This window comes from Rhinatrema bivittatum, chromosome 8 (genome assembly GCF_901001135.1).
Source record: "Rhinatrema bivittatum chromosome 8, aRhiBiv1.1, whole genome shotgun sequence".
Classification (NCBI taxonomy): Eukaryota; Metazoa; Chordata; class Amphibia; order Gymnophiona; family Rhinatrematidae; genus Rhinatrema; species Rhinatrema bivittatum.
In genome coordinates, this window is record NC_042622.1 from 186,081,554 (window position 1) to 186,099,045 (window position 17,492).

At 50.5% G+C, this 17,492-nt stretch overlaps 1 protein-coding gene across 1 annotated transcript in view; it reads right to left on the reverse strand.

The window, feature by feature from the left end:
- The window catches only part of ZZEF1 (zinc finger ZZ-type and EF-hand domain containing 1), a 335,589-nt gene that overhangs the window by 294,555 nt on the left and 23,542 nt on the right, over positions 1–17,492 (reverse strand). The window contains 2 exon segments of the mRNA XM_029612069.1: positions 9,706–9,804; positions 17,123–17,301. Of these exon segments, the coding sequence (XP_029467929.1) occupies positions 9,706–9,804; positions 17,123–17,301 (278 nt within the window).

The following is a 17,492-nucleotide window of genomic DNA, read 5'->3' on the forward strand; positions in this document are numbered from 1 at the left end:
CTCCAAGTCCATCCCTTGACCCAACTGGTGCCAGCTAAGCCACCATGAAAGACTGGACCCTGCTACTTGCGTAAGTAACAAAGGAAGCTGAAATTGCTCTGACAACGGATCCCACCGGGAAAGTAATGCCGCCTGCAGAGGTCTCATATGCACAAACACCCAAGGCACAGGCTCCAACATAGACACCATGGAGCCAAGAAGCTGAAGGTAATCCCAGATCCTGGGCACAAGGTTCTCCAACAATCTGTGCACTTGTGACTGTAGCTTGACTATGCGCACCTCTGTCAAGAAAATCTTCCCTAATTTGGTATTGAAGCGCGCTCCCAGGAACTCCAACTACTGAGACGGGACAAGATAACTCTTGGTCCAATTCACTATCCAGCCGAGAGACTGCAAGTGCTGCAGCTCCAGACCTACCGCTTGCCTGCATTTGGGCCTCCGACTTCACCCAAATAAGCCAGTCATCTAGATATGGATGTACTCACACTCTCTCCTTCCTGAGGACTGCTGCCACAACCATCACCACTTTGGTGAAAGTGCTTGGGGCCATCGTCAGCCTGAACAGCAGGGCGCAAAATTGAAAATGCATGCTGAGGATGTTGAATCTCAGAACCTCTAATGACTGGGCTGCATGCCTATGTGCAAGTAGGCCTCGGTCAGATCCAGGGACACCAAGAACTCCCCCTTACCACCGCAATGACGGAGCGGAGAGTCTCCAAGTGAAAACGAGGGACCTTGAGAGCCACGTTTACTTTCTTCAAATCGAGAATGGGACAAAAAGTCCCTTCCTTCTTTGGAACCACGGAGTCAATGGAGTAACGTCCCTTGCCGTGTTCCTCCATGGGTACCAGGCAATGGTTCCCAGGCTCCTTAGCTGGTCCAGAGTCTGCTGAACGACATGTCTCTTTTCTGCAGAGGTGCAAGAAGAGACCATGAAGTATTCGAGTGATCGACAACCGACAGAAGGACTCTGATTTCGCATGAATCAACCAATTGTCCAAGTATGGGTGTACCAACAATCCTTCCCGCCGAAGCTGTGCCGCTATGACCACTATGACCTTGGTGAAGGTTCTGGGAGCTGTGGCCAGACCAAATGGCAAGGCTTGAAACTGGTAATGCTTCCCCAAGACGCAGAACCGGAGATGCCTCTGATGATCCTCCCTGATCCCGATGTGAAGATATGCTTCCGTGAGATCCAGGGACACCAGGAACTCTCCCGGAGCACTGAAGCGATGACGGAGTGCAGCGTCTCCATGCGAAAGCGCGGAATCCACAGACATCTGTTGATGCCCTTGAGATCTAGGATGGGCCGGAAGGCCCCTTCCTTCTTTGGAACAACGAAGTAAATGGAGTAATGTCCTCTTCGTTGTTCCTGATGTGGTACCGGCACAATTGCTCCCAGGTCTAGCAGTCTTTCCAAGGTCTGTTGGACCGCTTGGCGCTTGTCTGCGTTTCCGCAGGGCGACGGGAAATATCGTGGACGGGGCTGGCGTGCAAAATCTAAGGCGTAGCCGTGTCTTATTACCGAGAGTACCCATTGATCCGACGTGATCCTGGTCCATTCCTCGTAGAAGAGAGACAATCTGCCCCCTACCCTGGGTACCGAGGAATGGTCTGGCCGGACATCACTGTGCGGACTTAACACCGGCAGTGGACTGGGAGGAACCAGGCCTGCCAAAACGTCTGCCCAGAAAGGACTGGGTCTGCAGTCTGCCCCCCCCCCCGACCGAAAGGAGGAGGAAGAGGAAGGAGTACCTGGGCGAGAGGCATGGGCTCTGCGATTTCCCCGGAAACGAGACCTAGAGGAGAAGGTGGACCTGGGGCGTGCTTTGTCCTCCGGAAGCAGATACCCTTTATTCTCACCCAGGAGCTGAATCATATCGTCCAACTCTTTCCCGAACTCCTTCCCAAACAGTTTACCCTTAAACGGTAATGAGCCCAGTCTGGACTTAGATGCACCGTCCGCAGACCAGTACCGCAACCATAGAAGCTGCCTCGCCGAGACGGCCGAAACCATGGAACACACAGAAGGTCATACAGGGCATCCGCACTATAGGCCACTACCACCTCCAGGTGGCCGGCCTGCCGGGCTTCCTCTTCCGACAGGCCTTCGATGGCCAGGAGCTGTTGAACCCAGCGCAGCCCGGCCCTTAGTGTGAAATTACTACAAATTGCCGCCCGGGCCCTAAGGCAGAGACCTCGAAGATCTTCTTCAATTGAATCTCCAACTTCCGATCCTGGAGGTCCTTCAGAGATGTGGTGCCTGTGACCGGAATGGTAGTCCACTTCATGACCGCGGAAACAGCTGCATCCACCTTGGGGACCCGCAGAACTTCAAATGCATCCTCCGGCAATGGGTACAGTTTATCCATAGCCTTTGTGACTTTCAACCCCAAGTCCGGGGTGTCCCATTCCTGAAACAGCAAGTCCGTAGCCGAAAAATGGAAGGGAAAAGTCGTAGGAGGACCGCTCAGGCCTAACACCGGATCCATGGAACCAAGCCGAGACTATTCTGGAGAAGTGGCGATTACTAACTCCTCCAGGATGGTGGGAATGAGGGGTCCCAGTTCGTCCCTACGGAAGAGACGGATTACTCTGGGATCGTTGCCCTCCGAAGGCTGACTGTCTCTTTGTTCCTGGCGACGGGGTCCCGTCTCCCTCTACCCCCCTTGGGGGTGGGGACGGACCCTCCACATCCTCAGGATCCGAGGTGTCCTCCAAGGAATCCGAAACCTCCTGTGGGGGGAGGGCCCTCAGGGACCTCTTTGCACGCGGAGGTCCTGCCGGGGTCCCCAGTCGGGAACGTCCCTTATGGGCAGGGAGTGGCCCCTCGGGTCCTCCTGCCGGTGCTGAGGGTCGTTTGCGGGCCCTATGCATGGCCAAAATAAACTCCGATGAGAAGGAGTTGCAGGAGACGTCCGAATCGGTCCCTGTGACGTCCCCTGCTCCGTCCCCGAGGGTCCCGCAGGAGAGGTCGGCCGCGGTGGGGAGAGGGAGGACGGTGAGTTTCTGCCCCCCCCCGATGGCGGCGACGCCATAGGGGCCGCCAGTAGAACCGGCGCCAAAATGGCGGCTTTTACCATGCCTGCCTGAAGCTGCTTAGGGAGAGGCGCAGGGAGAGTTCCAAACGCGACGGTCATGGCGCTTCACCTGACCACCACCCCCCTGCGCGGCTCCCAAAGTCCCTTCGTCGCCAGGGATGCAGGCTGAGCACAGCCCATCCCTGGACAGACATACGCACGCCGACCCAGAGGCCGCACAAGTCGCACCATGTGGCACCGCGCTGCCTAGCTACGAGCTCTAAAAAATCTAAAAAAGAAATCAACCCTTGGAGGGGGAAGAAAACTCGGGGAGAGAAAACCAAAACAAACGCCGTCGGACCGCCGCCGCGAAAACTAAAAGGAAACGCTTACCTTTTTTCTTTTTTTTTTTTTTGAAACAACGCTGTCCCCGGCGAGTGCTGAAGCAGCCTGGTTGGGGTGAGTGAGCCGGGCTCCCCGGTATCACCCCGGCTGGGCCGGTTCTCACCTGCAGGGTCCTCGACCCTAAGCCACAGCAGCCTGACAACCAGGGGGGATGGTCTCCTCGGGACCTGACAACCCCCTGGGAGGCTCAGACCTGATCCACTTGACAACCTGTCCTAAACAAAATATTTACTATTTTTTCTTTTGGTTTTTTTTTTCCAAAACTTAACTAGGAGGAGAAAGGAAAGAAACAAATCCTAACCAAATCCCTTCCTCTCCTTACACTAACTACCAATTTAGCTCAGTAGAGACTGTGGGTTAAGCACCCGGCCATCTGCTGGAGACAGAGTTATACTGACAGGCTGTGGGTGGTACCCTCGTATATATGCAGAGCCTGTCAAGTTTGGCTCTATCTCCATTTGCTGGTGCGGAGGCAAAACCCAGGAGTCTGGACTGATCCAGTACGTACAGGGAACTACACGATAATCCTTTAGCTAATCCAGCCTGAAAGAAGTCCAAGATATTAGAAAAGGATGCCCGGGTGGGCACAATCTCCCGGACTACACATCACAACTCAAAGACCTTCCAGACATGAATGTAGGACAGGGAAGTTGAAGGTTTACGCGATCTCAAGAGAGTAGCGACCACCGCATCGGAATAGCCTTTGCCTCTTAGACAGTGCCTCTCAAAAGCCATGCCGCTAGACAGAAGCAAGCGACCTGGTCAAAACATATGGGCCCCTGATGAAGGTGGTTCGGAAGACACGGGAACCGCAGAGGACCCTCCATTGCTAGATTGACCAGATCCGCAAACCACGGCTGACGCGACCACTCGGGAGCCACCAAGATCACTTCTGATGGGTGTTTTTCTACCCGCCTGAGGATTTTGCCGATTAGAGGCCAAGGAGGGAAGACGTAAAGTAGAACAGTCGTTGGCCAGGGAAGAACTAGAGCATCTACACCTTCTGCTCCCGTGTCTCTGTGGCGCGCATAGAAGCGCGGAGCCTTGGAATTCTGGAACGTCGCCATCAGATCCATGCAAGGTGTTCCCCATCTGTCGCAGATGAGTTGAAAGGCTTTGTCTGCCAGCTCCCACTCTCCTGGATCGAGATGATGCAGACTTAGAAAATCCGCATGAACGTTGTCAACCCCGGCTATGTGAGATGCTGCTATGCTGAGCAGGTTCTGTTCCGCCCAACTGATTAACAGTCGGGCCTCTGCCGCCACTGAACGGCTCTTGGTTCCTCCCTGATGATTGATGTAAGCCACCGTGGTTGCACTGTCTGACAGCACCCTGACCGACTTTCCCTTGACTAGCAAGAGGAAGGCCTGCAACGCCAGCCGTACCACTCTGATCTCCAGACGACTGACCATCGAGACTCCTCTGGTGACCACTGCCCCTGCACTAATTTCTGCAGACAAACCGCTCCCCAACCAGAAAGGCTGGCATCCATGGTGACCACCGTCCAGTCGGGTACCACCAAGGGAACTCCACGGCTCAAATTGTCCGAGACCAGCCACCAATCCAGACTGGACCGAGCGGACTCCGTCAACAGCAGGGGCCGATGGAATTGTTCGGAAACAGGATTCCAACGGGAAAGCAAAGCTGATTGTAAAGAACGCATGTGAGTGAAGGCCCATGGAACAAAGTTCCAGAGTCGACGTCATGGAATCTAGAACCTGCAAGTAATCCCAGACCTTCGGAGGATGCTTGGAGAGCAACACTCGCACCTGCCCGTGCAATTTGACAATGCAGTCAGCCGTTAGGAAAACTCTCCCTTGTCGGGTGTCGAACAAAGCTCCCAAAAATTCCAATGATTGGAAGGGGATTGGATAACTCTTGGCCAAGTTGACCACCCAGCCGAGCGCATTCAATAACTGCAGTACACTCTAGATTGCTGTGTGGCAAAGCGCCTCCGACGTCGCCCGAATCAGCCAATCATCCAAGTACGGGTGCACCAACAATCCTTCTCTGCGTAGCTGTGCCACCACCACCATTACCATGGTGAAAGTCCTGGGGGCTGTAGCAAGGCCGAAGGGCAGAGCTTGAAACTGGTAATGCTGACCCAGGACGGAAAACCTCAAAACTTCTGATGATCCGCCCGGATCCCGATGTGTAAATTCACCTCCGTCAGATCCAGAGATGCTAGGAAGTCCCCCAGTCGCACTGAAGCAATGACGGACTGCAACGTCTCCACGCGGAAGCATGGTATGCAAAGACATCGGTTGACCCGCTTTAAACCGAGAATGGGCCGGAAGGACCCCTCTTTTTTGGCACGACGAAGTACATGGAGTAACGCCCCCTTCGTTGTGCTGAGGGATGAACCGGAACAATTGCACCGAGATCAAGAAGGCGCTGCAAGGTCTGTTTCACCACCTGACGCTTTGCGGCATACCCGCATAGGGAGATCAGAAACTGTTGGCTTGGTCGGCGTGGAAAATCTAACGCGTAGCCGTGTTTTATCACAGATAGAATCCACGGGTCCGAAGTGATCTTGGTCCATTCCTCGTAAAAGAAAGACAGTCTGCCCCCTACTACTGGAACCGAGGAGTGGACCGGCTGCCCATCATTATGAAGATTTACCGCCTTGGGTAGACTAGGAGCTACCGGGTCTACCGAAACGCTGTCCCCGAAAGGGCTGAGACCATGCCTGCGGCCTGCCAGCATTTTGCCGGAAGGAAGAAGTGGGCGTTCGGGGTGCTCGAGACTTGCAACCCCCATGAAAGTGGGACCCAAAAGAAAAAGACCCTCTGGTCCGTGGTCTGTCTTCCGGTAGCCGATGAACCTTATTCTCGCCCAAGGACTGAATCATGTCTTCCAGCTCTTTGCCAAAGAGCAGCTTGCCCTTAAATGGAAGAGAACCCAACTGGGATTTTGAAGAAACAACTGCAGACCAGTTTCGTAACCACAATAATCGACGGGCCGAGATAGCAGAGACCATGGATCGAGCGGACGTTCGTAAAAGGTCGTAAAGGGCATCTGCACTATAAGCCACCATCGCCTCGAGGCATCCTGCCTGACAAGCTTCTTCCTCAGAAAGATTCGTTGGCCTGCAGCTGTTGCACCCAGCGAAGTCCGGCTCGCAAACCAAAATTGCTACAAATCGCTGCTTGGACTCCCAGCGCAGAGATCTAAAAGATCTTCTTAAGCCGTAGCTCCAGCTTTCGACCCTGCAGATCCTTGAGGGCCGTGGACCCAGTAACTGGAATAGTAGTGTCCCATTCTCTGAATAGTAGGTCTGTAGCCGAGAAATGGAAAGGGAAAGACGTAGGAGGACCCCTCATAGACCCCAAATGGGGTTCATCCAGAGGCGCCTCTATCCCTAATTCCCCAAAAAATGGCGGGCATGAGAGGTCGGAACAGGCGGACTACTTTAGGGTCATCCCCCTCGACAGTATGGGACTCTCACACAGCACTCTGCTGTTGGTCCCCATCGCCCTTCACCCCCCTCGGGGGTTGGGCTAGCAGATCCTGACCCTCCGGGTCCACTGCATCTGTGGCGCCATAGTCCGTAAGGGGCGCTTTGTTTTGGAGGACCCCTCCTGACCCTCAGAATGGGGCCGCTTTTTGGCCTGAGAGAGTGGCACAGAGAAATTCATTCTGTTAGCCGATTGCTTTTTACTGGCCTTCTGGGCCTTAAAGGCCTTATGCATTAGTAAAACAAAATATGATGTAAATGAAGAGGAAGAATCATCAGAATCAGTGTCTGGAACATCCCCCTGTGCATTTGAATCTGTCATGACAGGAGACTTCGGACACAGAGAGAAGCAGGCAGGGTTCCAAATGCGAGCGAAACGGACCTACCATGAAAAACAAACACACACACCCCCCCCCCCTTGGAGGTTCCCTCGTTCCCGGGGATGCAGGCTGAACACAGACCATCCCTCAAGAGGCGCGCGCGCAACTAGAGCCACATGACCGACACGACGTTCTGCGCGGCATGAGTGAGGAAACAAACAAAAGAGAACTTTGAAAAAAAAAAAAATTCCCCGCTCCTGGAGCTCCACTGCAGAGAAGGAAAGGGAGAGCCCCGACAGAATAAAAATCAACACTAGCAGCCAAAACGCTTCGTTTGATTGATTGACTTTTTTTTCTTTTTTTTTTTTTTTTTACTTCAAACCTGTCTTGCTGCCCGCAGGTCCTGGTTCTGAAGCGGTCCCGTTGGGGTGAGTGATCCGGGCTCCCCGGTATCACCCCAGGCTCTGCTGCACTTGTGGCAAAAGAAGGGCCCTCGACCCTTAGCCACAGCCGGCATACACACCAGGGGGGATGGTCCCCTCAGGACCTGCCAACCCCCTGGGAGCCTGAAGAACGCTCTCCTCCCAACGTAGCAACTAAGTTTTTTTGTTTCAATTCAAAAATAACTTTAAATTAAAGCCTAACTACTGACTTATTATTCTGTCTATTTTGCACCTCCACCATCTGCTGGAGACAGAGTAATACTGGCAGACTGTTGGGGGCACCTTGGCATATTAGGCAGAGTCTGTTGGAACTTTCTCGGTCTCCATCTGCTGGAGGGGAGGCAAAACCCAGAAGTCTGGACTGATCTATGGTACGTACAGGGAACGTCCCTCACAGCATGTAGTATGGGATTCCCAAGGGCCCGGTGAACCCTGATAGCCCCCAGCCACCCTGTGGTTCTGGATCTCTAACTGGGCTAGATAAGCCTTGTGCATTAAAGGCACAAAATCCATCAGAAAAAAAAAAAAAAAAAAAGAGGCAGAACTATCTGAGTCTTCCCCCAGGAGATCTTCCGCCATCCCCACCTGGCCCACTGGGCCTGCACGGGGCTTAAATCGGCTGGGGACAGTAAAGGAGGGAAATCTCCCTCCCCCTCTGCGGCTTCAATCACAGCAGCCTGCCACCCTGCGATTGTGTCCAAGATGGCTGCCGTACCTGCGCTGATGAGAAACAGGTCTGGGGCTTCCTGCGGCACTTGCACAAGTCCACTCTGACTCACACTGCCACTCAGACCCCCCACGGGCAAACCTGAACTACCCTCTCCCTCTGGGAGGCAGCAGCCATTTTGCACAAGTCGCACGCACGGCCAGGACACTTCGAGCCAAGCAGCATGCTTCAAAAGCGGCCACCCGCAGAAAACTAACACCCGAGGAAAGGAGCATGGGGCGGAGCCTTCTAATGCCAAGCACCACTCAGTGTGAGTTGAACGCTACCGACAAGAGGCAGCACCGATCAGTCTCTGGAAAGCTTTTCTTCTCTCTCTTTTTTTTTTTTTTTTTAACTTTAAAAGGAAAAAGGCACACTTCCCTGTTATGAATATTGGCAGCAGCTCCTTTTTTCCTCCTAGGGCAGAGGAGGCTGGATACATCAAATTTCAACCCTCGGTGACTAAGGACCAAGCAACTAAGGGTCCCCAACCCCCTGCTTCTCCATCTCAAGACCAGAAGGGATAGCCCCACCAGGGCCTGCCGACCTCCTGGGAGAAATTACCAACTCTTTTTCTTTTCTTTTTCTTTAAACTAAGTGCAGACTGCAGGTTTTGCACACCACCATCTGCTGGAGACAGAGAAATACTGAGGGACTGCAGGTGGCACACTAGGTTATATGCCAGTGTCAGCAAAACCCTTCCAGTAGATGGAGGGTTTTGCCTCCCCTCCATCTGCTGGAAGGGAGGCAAAACCCAGGATTCTGGACTGATCTGGGTACGTACAGGGAAAAATGGTTTTCATAAACCACTATCCAAGTATGGTGCTCAACATCTGGAACTATCATAATTACTGAAGGTCTTTCTTCTCAACCCTAACAGAGGTAAAAAGAATTTCAGAATTGAACCATGGCATCTCACAGAAGAGACAAGTCAGTTCCTTAATCATCTTTTCTCTGTAGGATTTTTTTTTTTTTTCTTCATTTCTCCTATTTCTCACCAAGCTAGTAGAAAGCCATTATGTGGAGTAGCCAATATTTTCCATTTGCTCATCTACATAGACAAACAACTGGTGTGACCTCCTGTGGTCAATAGAAAGATGCAGCTCCCTGAGCAGCTTCAGTGCTGTTCATTGACCCATCGGTAGATGTTCATCCTACTGACTTTCAATTCTGCCCCCACACCCACCAGGTACTGTGTATAGCACTCTGCTTCAGTAGCAATCCCAGCTCTGGTCCTCCCATATAAGAAACAGGAGAATGAGCAAGGAGCAGAACCCAGGTCTTTTGCTTGGCAGCACTGGGCACTAACCACTAGACCTCTAGGCTGGTTCCTCTTATCTTCCTTTCAACTTACCATCTCCTGTCCATGGTTCCACAAGCAGGTTTTCAGGCCCTGACTTGTCTTCTTTTCCCTTTACATCACATGCTTGCAATGTAAAGTGCAGTGGCTTTCCTTAAAGAAGAAGCAACAGGTCTGTTCACACTCCAGAATTGATTTACTTACAGAATACTTCAAATCTTTATATTTTTACAAAGTTATTAGTTAAAAATTAGAGGATTTGTACTATAGTGCACATTGGAGAAATTACTTACCTGACTCAGGGCCAATGGGTATAGTGTACTCCTGACAGCAGATGGGAGACTGAGTCAGATTTCAAAGCTGATGTCAGCCTACATATACCCATGCAGGAAGCTCAGCTCTTCAGTATTCTGCTCGAAAAGCAATTGTGGATATATGTGTGCTTTAGTAACTTGATTAACTTGGTTAACTTGATTAACTAGTTCAACTGATTTCCAATTGGAGACCGCCAGTGCACTAGGACTGGTTCAACTGATTTCCAATTGGAGACCGCCAGTGCACTCAACCGGATAACGCCGACACCCGGCAACTATGGATGTCTTGAACTAGGGGTAATACCAGGCTTACCCGTGCTTGTCTTGTTCTCGGGGTTTGTCACCCGAGGTTCCCGGATTCTGGGGCAGCCGTGGTGGGGTGTTGAGTCCATCTGTCTACACTAAGGAAAACGAAATTATCAGGTAAGTAATTTCTCCATTTCCTAGTGTGTAGCCAGATGGACTCAGAACCAATGGGATGTACAAAAGCTACTCCCGAACAGGGCCAGAGTGTGCCTGTGGCCCACTTAGTTCTGCCCTTGCAAAGGTTGTGTCCTTCCGGGCCTGGACATCCGGGCGGTAGAACCTGGAGAAGGTGTGTATGGAGGACTATGTCACCGCTTGACAGATCTCAGCGGGCAACAGCATCTTGGTTTCCACCCAGGACACTGCCTGGGCCCTTGTTGAATGGGCTTTGACTTGCAGAGGTGGGAGCTTCCCTGCCTCTATGTAGGCCGCCTTGATTCTTTTTTGATCCAACGGGCTATGGTTGCCCACGAAGCCGCTTCCCCCTGTGAAAGACGAATAGATGGTCCGTCTTTCGCACAGATTCCGATCTTTCCAGGTATCTGACTAGGAGTCTGCAGACGTTTAGATTGCGAAGAAGGCGTGAGTCTTCAGAGTCCTTATGTTCGTCTGGAGATGGCAGCAAGATGGTTTGGTTTAGATGAAATTGAGGAACAATTTTCGGTGGAAAGGAGGGGACAGTGCGTAGCTGTATGGTTCCTGGTGTGAACCTAAGGAACAATTCCTGACAGGATAGCGCTTGAAGTTCGGAGATGCGACGGGCTGAACATATTGCCACTAGGATTGCAGTCTTCAAGGTCAGGAGCCGTAGTGACAGGCCACATGTTGGTCTGAAGGAAGTTCCCGCTAGGAAGTCTAGAACTAGAATGAGATTCCATAGGGGCACCGGCCATGTTAATGGTGGTCGGATTTGTCTGACCCCTCTCAGGAAGCGGTAAACATCTGGATGGGATGATAGACTGATGATGTCCACTTTGGCTCTGAAGGAGGCCAGCGCAGCCACCTGAACCTTGAGGGAGTTGAGAGACAACCCCTTCTTCAAGCCATCCTGCAGAAATTCCAGGATCATGGGAATCTTGATTGTCCGCGGAAGGATCTCGCAGTCCTCACACCAGGCTTCAAATACTCTCCATATTCGTATGTAAGCTAGTGATGTGGAGAACTTGTGTGCTCGAAGCAAGGTGTCAATCACTGCCTTAGAGTATCCGCTTTTCTTCAGGCGAGTCCTCTCAAAGGCCAGACCATAAGAGAGAATCGAGTCGGGTCTTCGTGGAGGATCGGTCCTTGCCGGAGAAGGTCCCTGTGTGGAGGTAGCCACAGAGGGTTCCCCGCAAGAAGTCTTTGCATGTTTGCGAACCATGGCCTTCTTGGCCAGTCTGGGGCCACTAGAAGTACTAGTCCCCTGTGGTGTTCTATCTTGCAGATGATTCTGCCCAGTAGTGGCCATGGGGGAAAAGCATACAGAAGGTCTTCCTGTGGCCAGGTCTGGACAAGGGCGTCAATTCCCTGGGATTGCGGTTCTCGTCTGCGGCTGAAGAATTTGGGAACTTGGGCATTAGACCAGGTTGCCAGGAGACCCATGGCTGGGGTTCCCCAGCGATTTACTATCAGCTGGAAGGCTGTGGTCGACAGTGTCCATTCCCCTGGGTCTACGCTCTCTCTGCTGAGGTAGTCCGCAGAGACGTTGTCTTTTCCCACGATGTGGGAGGCTGAGATACCTTGCAGGTTTGTTTCCGCCCACGCCATGAGGTGATCTATCTCCAGGGCCACCTGTTGGCTTCTGGTTCCTCCCTGGCGGTTGATGTAGGCAACTGTTGTGGCATTGTCCGACATGACTGAAAGATTCGCCCTGGAGTCTGTGACCGAATCGTAGACAAGCTAGTCTGACTGCTCGGGCTTCCAGTCAGTTTATGTTCCATCCCGCCTCTCTTGTCCCATTGTCCCTGGGCCATCAGTTCCTGACAGTGGGCTCCCCCACCCTAGCAGGCTTGCATCCATAGTGAGCAAGATCCAGTTCGGTGGAGATAGTTTTACTCCCTTATTTATTATTTATTTTATTTATTTATTGGTTTTTATATACCGCCGCTCATCAAAGATATCACGTCGGTGCACATAGAACAAAAATACGCAGTTGCGTGTACATATAACAATATAATAATAGCTGAATTCCATAAAACATTCCATAAAACATCCCTTGCTCAGATGGTCTTCCTGTAGCCACCATTGGAGCTGGGTCCCAAACTCTGCTGGTAGCTGGAGGTGAATGGAGTAGTTCTGGGACGTCTGGTTCCTTCGTGACAGTAGGGAACGTTGTAGTGGGCGCATGTGGGCCCTTGCCCATGGAACAACTTCCAGGGTTGATGTCATGAGACCGAGGACTTGGGGGTAGTCCCATACCTTGGGGTGAGCATAGTTCAACAGTTTTCGCAGCTGACCCATGTTTCCTTCTCCTTGGAGGGGGAAGGACAACCTTGTCTTACTTGATGTCGAACTGGACTCCCAGGTACTCTAGCGATTGAGAGGGCTGCAGGCAGCTCTTGGCTGTGTTGACGACCCACCTGAGATTCTGTAGCAGATTCTTGACTCTGGTGGTCGCCTGGTGACTTTCCTCTGGAGATTTTGACCTGATTAGCCAATCATCCAGGTAAGGATGTACGAGGATTCCTTCTTTCCTCAGTATTGCCGCCACTATCACCATTACTTTGGTGAAGGTCCAAAGGGTGGTAGCTAGTCCGAAAGGTAGCGCCCAGAACTGGTAATGATGGTCCAATATTGCATAGCGTAGGAAGCGCTGATGGTCGTGATGGACCGGGATGTGGAGATAGGCTTCGGATAGATCCAGTGAGGTCAGGAATTCTCCCGGCTGTACTGCCCTTATGACTGAGCGTAGGGTTTCCATGCGGAAGTATGGTACCCTCAGGTATCGAGTGACGGTCTTGAGGTCCAGGATGGGCCGGAATGTTCCTTCTTTCTTGGGAATGATAAAATAGATGGAATAGTGACCAGTATTTTGTTGGTGCGTGGGCACCAGGGTTATCGCCTTTAGGCTGAGTAGTCTTGTCAGTGTGATTTCCGCTGCCATCCTCTTGGAGAGGGAGTGGTACTGTGATCTCACAAATTTGTCTGGGGGGATGCTGTGGAAGTCCAGATAGTATCCCTCTCGAATAATGGTTAGGACCCACTTGTCTGATGTTATCTCAACCCATCTTTGGTAGAAGAGGGTAAGTCTGCCCCCTATGACTTCTTCCTGTGGATGGGTCTGTTGATTCTCATTGTGGGATGCAGCCAGTGCCTGTACCTGAGCCTGCTCCCCTCTTGTTGTGTCTGTTCCGAAAGGACTGAGCCCTACCTGCGGGGCGAGGTGCTTGGTAGTGTGTTCTTGTATGGTCTAAAGCAGTGGTCCCCAACCTTTTTTGCACCAGGGACCGGCTTCAACCAAGACCATTTTTCCATGGCCCGGCAGGGCGGGGTTATGGATGGGGTTGGATTTTAGTGCATACCTATTTAATTATGACATTTATAAATCCTGCACCTCCAGTTCTCTAACTCTATGCATCCACTGAAATTCCCCCAAACAATGGAGCTTGGATGTTTCCCTTACAGCTCATCATACTAAAAGATATTTTCAAATTCTGGTGTCACAGCAGCACAAAAACCTTCCACTGCCAGACACATTGTGAACTAACACAAAACCCCACAAAAAAGAGACACTCAAAATCTATACTGCAAACCCATCGTAACATAACAGTAATAACACCAAGGACTCAAACAACAAAAACCCTACCTGTGAATAAGCAAGGGTAAATATTACACTGGGTCCTAGGATAACAATACACCACCTACTGAGGAAACAAAACAAACCTGATTGCTATAGATTCCTATACAGACACTACATGCTAGCAGAAACTCTCATCATGGTCACACACACAGAGCAGAGACAGACCCTCACCAAATACAGAATACAAAATAAAGGAGCACAAATTAGAAAAAACTGAAATGGAAACCTCAAGAAGCCAGACTCTGTATATTAACAATGGAAAAACAGAACCACCATTCCTCATAAAACAAATAAAATCAAGAAACAAATCATCAGTTATAATAGTAAAACCATACTAATAAAAGAATACTTTAAAACTACTGATAAATAGAATTTCTATTAATTAAAATCATATACATTTTTTACAATTTCCCAACACCAATAAAATATTTCAAAACAGCACATATATCAAATAACACACAATAATTAAAACTAATAAGGATTTTAAAAAGCCCCTGCTGTCCATACATGGGAGCTCTTGATTTCCAGTCACCCTGATATTGTCGAGGATTAGGTGGTTATCCTCTCTCTCTCACACATACTCCCATGTCCATTCTCTCACACACATACACTGTCACATACATACATATTCATGCTCTTATACCCAACCATAACCTCTCGCTCTCACAGACACTGACACACTCTCAGGCTGTAAGATACTTTCTCCCCCTCCACACCCACCCCTCCCACACACACACACACACACTCTTACTCCCCTGGATTTTCTGATACATACTCATGCTCTCACACTCACTGGCTCCCTCACAACCTCAGAGTCTCTCTAATTCCTCTGCTGCCACTGTCACTGCTGCCGCGTGGCTATTGGGGAGGTGCTGATTGCTGCTACTGGCACTAAACCCCATTCTGCTGCCTCCTCTGTGCAGGCTCCGTGGGCTTCCACTTCCTCCATGCTGATCTCGTACATTGTGAGATCCGCATAGAGAAAGTGCTACTCTTGCACACTCCCAAAGATTACATGTGCCAATCAGTAAAAAGTAATTTATTTATTTTTTTTACATCTGCTGTCTTATCTTAGTTTTCTAATCGGTTGGTCACAGGCTTTTTTTCCCCCCACCTTCCCTTTCTTATTTTTTTGCCATTCCTTTTATATTGCCTTTTTTTCTATTTCTTTTCTCTCCATCTGTCTTCTTCCCTCAAACACACAGTCAGGTTCTCATTCTCGCATGCTTTCTCTCTCTCACACACACACACACACACACACACACAGGCTCTCACTCTCACATGCTCTCTCTCATACAATCATTCTTACACACAGTCTCTCACTGGCACATGCTGTCTCTCTCACACACAAAGAAGCTCTCACAAGCTGTCTCTGCAAACATTCAGGTCTTCACACCCACACCCAGTCTATCAATTCATCAACGCACACATACACATTCTACAAACCCTCGGGCTCTCTCTCACCTCTGGGCCTCCTCTTCACAGGCCGCTGCAGGATGGGCTCTGCAGCGGCCCTGGTCTTCTCGGGCCGCGCTGCTCCTCTTCTGCACGGGGCTGATGCTCCTCCTCCTTCCTGCCTGTGTGGCTCCGGCAACATTTTTCTTCCGGGGCCGCATGGGCAGAAAGGAGGAGGAGCACCTGCACATTTAGACGCGACTGTTTTCTTCGGGCCATGGTGACGTGAGCTCCACCATGGCCCTGCTGATCTTCTTGCTTTTCGGGTCGTGCCTCCTCCCTTTTGGGGTTGGAGGAGGCGAGTCTCCAGCCTCGCCCCCCCCTCCCCGCAGCAGCCAATGAACGGTAGCCGGGGAGAGCGGCGCCGCAGACCGGCAAAAAACCCCAACGGCCCGGTCCCGGTCCGCGGACCGGTGGTTGGGGACCCCTGGTTGGGGACCCCTGGTCTAAAGCGCTGGGGGGAGGAGCGCTGGTTTCTTTTGATATTGTTCTACGGTAGTCAAGGTACTGGAGATTCGCCCCATTTGTTGGCAAGCTTCTCCAATTCGCTTCCGAACAAGAGAGCTCCTTTAAAGGGCATCCTCGTGAGGTTCGCTTTGGATGTCGCTTCGGCTGACCAGTTTCGGATTTATAGATACCTTCTGGCTGCCACTGCCGAGGCGACGTTCCTGGCTGAGGTGCGCACTAGGTCTGAGGTCGCATCCATGAGGAAGGATACCGCAGGTTCCATCGTCTCAACAGGCGTGGTTGCGTCTCTGGAGAGGAGCAAGCAAGAATGTGCCACCAGGGAACAGAAAAAAGAAATCTGAAGAGTCATTACTGCTACATCAAAGGACTGTTTAGGATGGATTCCAGTCGTCTGTCCTGGGCATCCTTTAGTGCCATCCTCCCTCGACGGGAATGGTTGTGTGCTTGGAGGTTGTGCAGACCATGGCGTCCACCTTTGGGAACCGCAGGAGTTCCTTAGCCGCGGGTTCCAAGGGATATCCTTAGGTATCACCGCAGGAGAGAAGGGCTCGTCTTCTAGAGGTAAGTTTTCTTTCTTCTTTGGTTTAAAATTGCTAACACCATTCTAGTGTGTGCAGTGTCCCTATCTGCTTAGGAGACGGAGAAATACTGAAGAGCTGAGCTTCTTGCAAGGGTATATGTTGGCGGACGTCAGCTTTGAAATCTGACTCCGTCCCCCATCTGCAGGAGTATACTATACCCATTGGTCCTGAGTCCATCTGGCTACACGCTTGGAAATGAAAGTCTTCAAAAATGTAAAGTATTTACTATAATTTGTATGTCTGTGGAAAATTTAGGCTGAGTTTTCAGCGCGTGTATTGTACCAGAGGAATATGTACAACAGAGAATGCAAAACAAGGTTCATTGGCTTCATACATACTTTAAAGACAGGCTGAGATCTTTACTAGAAGACAAATAATTTAAAATAGTTGGCATGACTAGTGAATGAATAGAGATTGCAAAGTCAAATATTCAAAAGTTCTAGTTAAGGAATTAAACACTAGAAAATGCAAACATTAATTTCATCTGATCCCACCTACAGCATTTTTATTAAGACTCTGCCATGCATACAGTAGGTACAGAAGTACCCAACATAAACCAGAATATTTACCATATTTATAAAGCAGGTTTTGTCTAACAGTAGCCATGGAAGAGATGAGGGATGAAGCCTTATACTGTGTATCCAACTGATCAACAATTGTGCAAAGCAAAGTGATCACTTTAGCAACGTTGCCTCTGGCCAAAGCAAAACTCAGCAAGGTCAGGTCAACCTCTGGGGTGGCACAACAGCTAAAAAGAGTATAAGAAAAAAAAAACAAAAACACAGGTGAATCAAGTCCCAGAGAAAGATACCTCCTTTAGAGGGGAAATGCTGATAATCAGAAGAGTTGGATATGATTCAGAGAACTGGAAAAAAAATCATTCCAACTATTTCAGCGAATTCTAGTGAATTAAAAAAACAAAAACAAATTCAGAGTCAC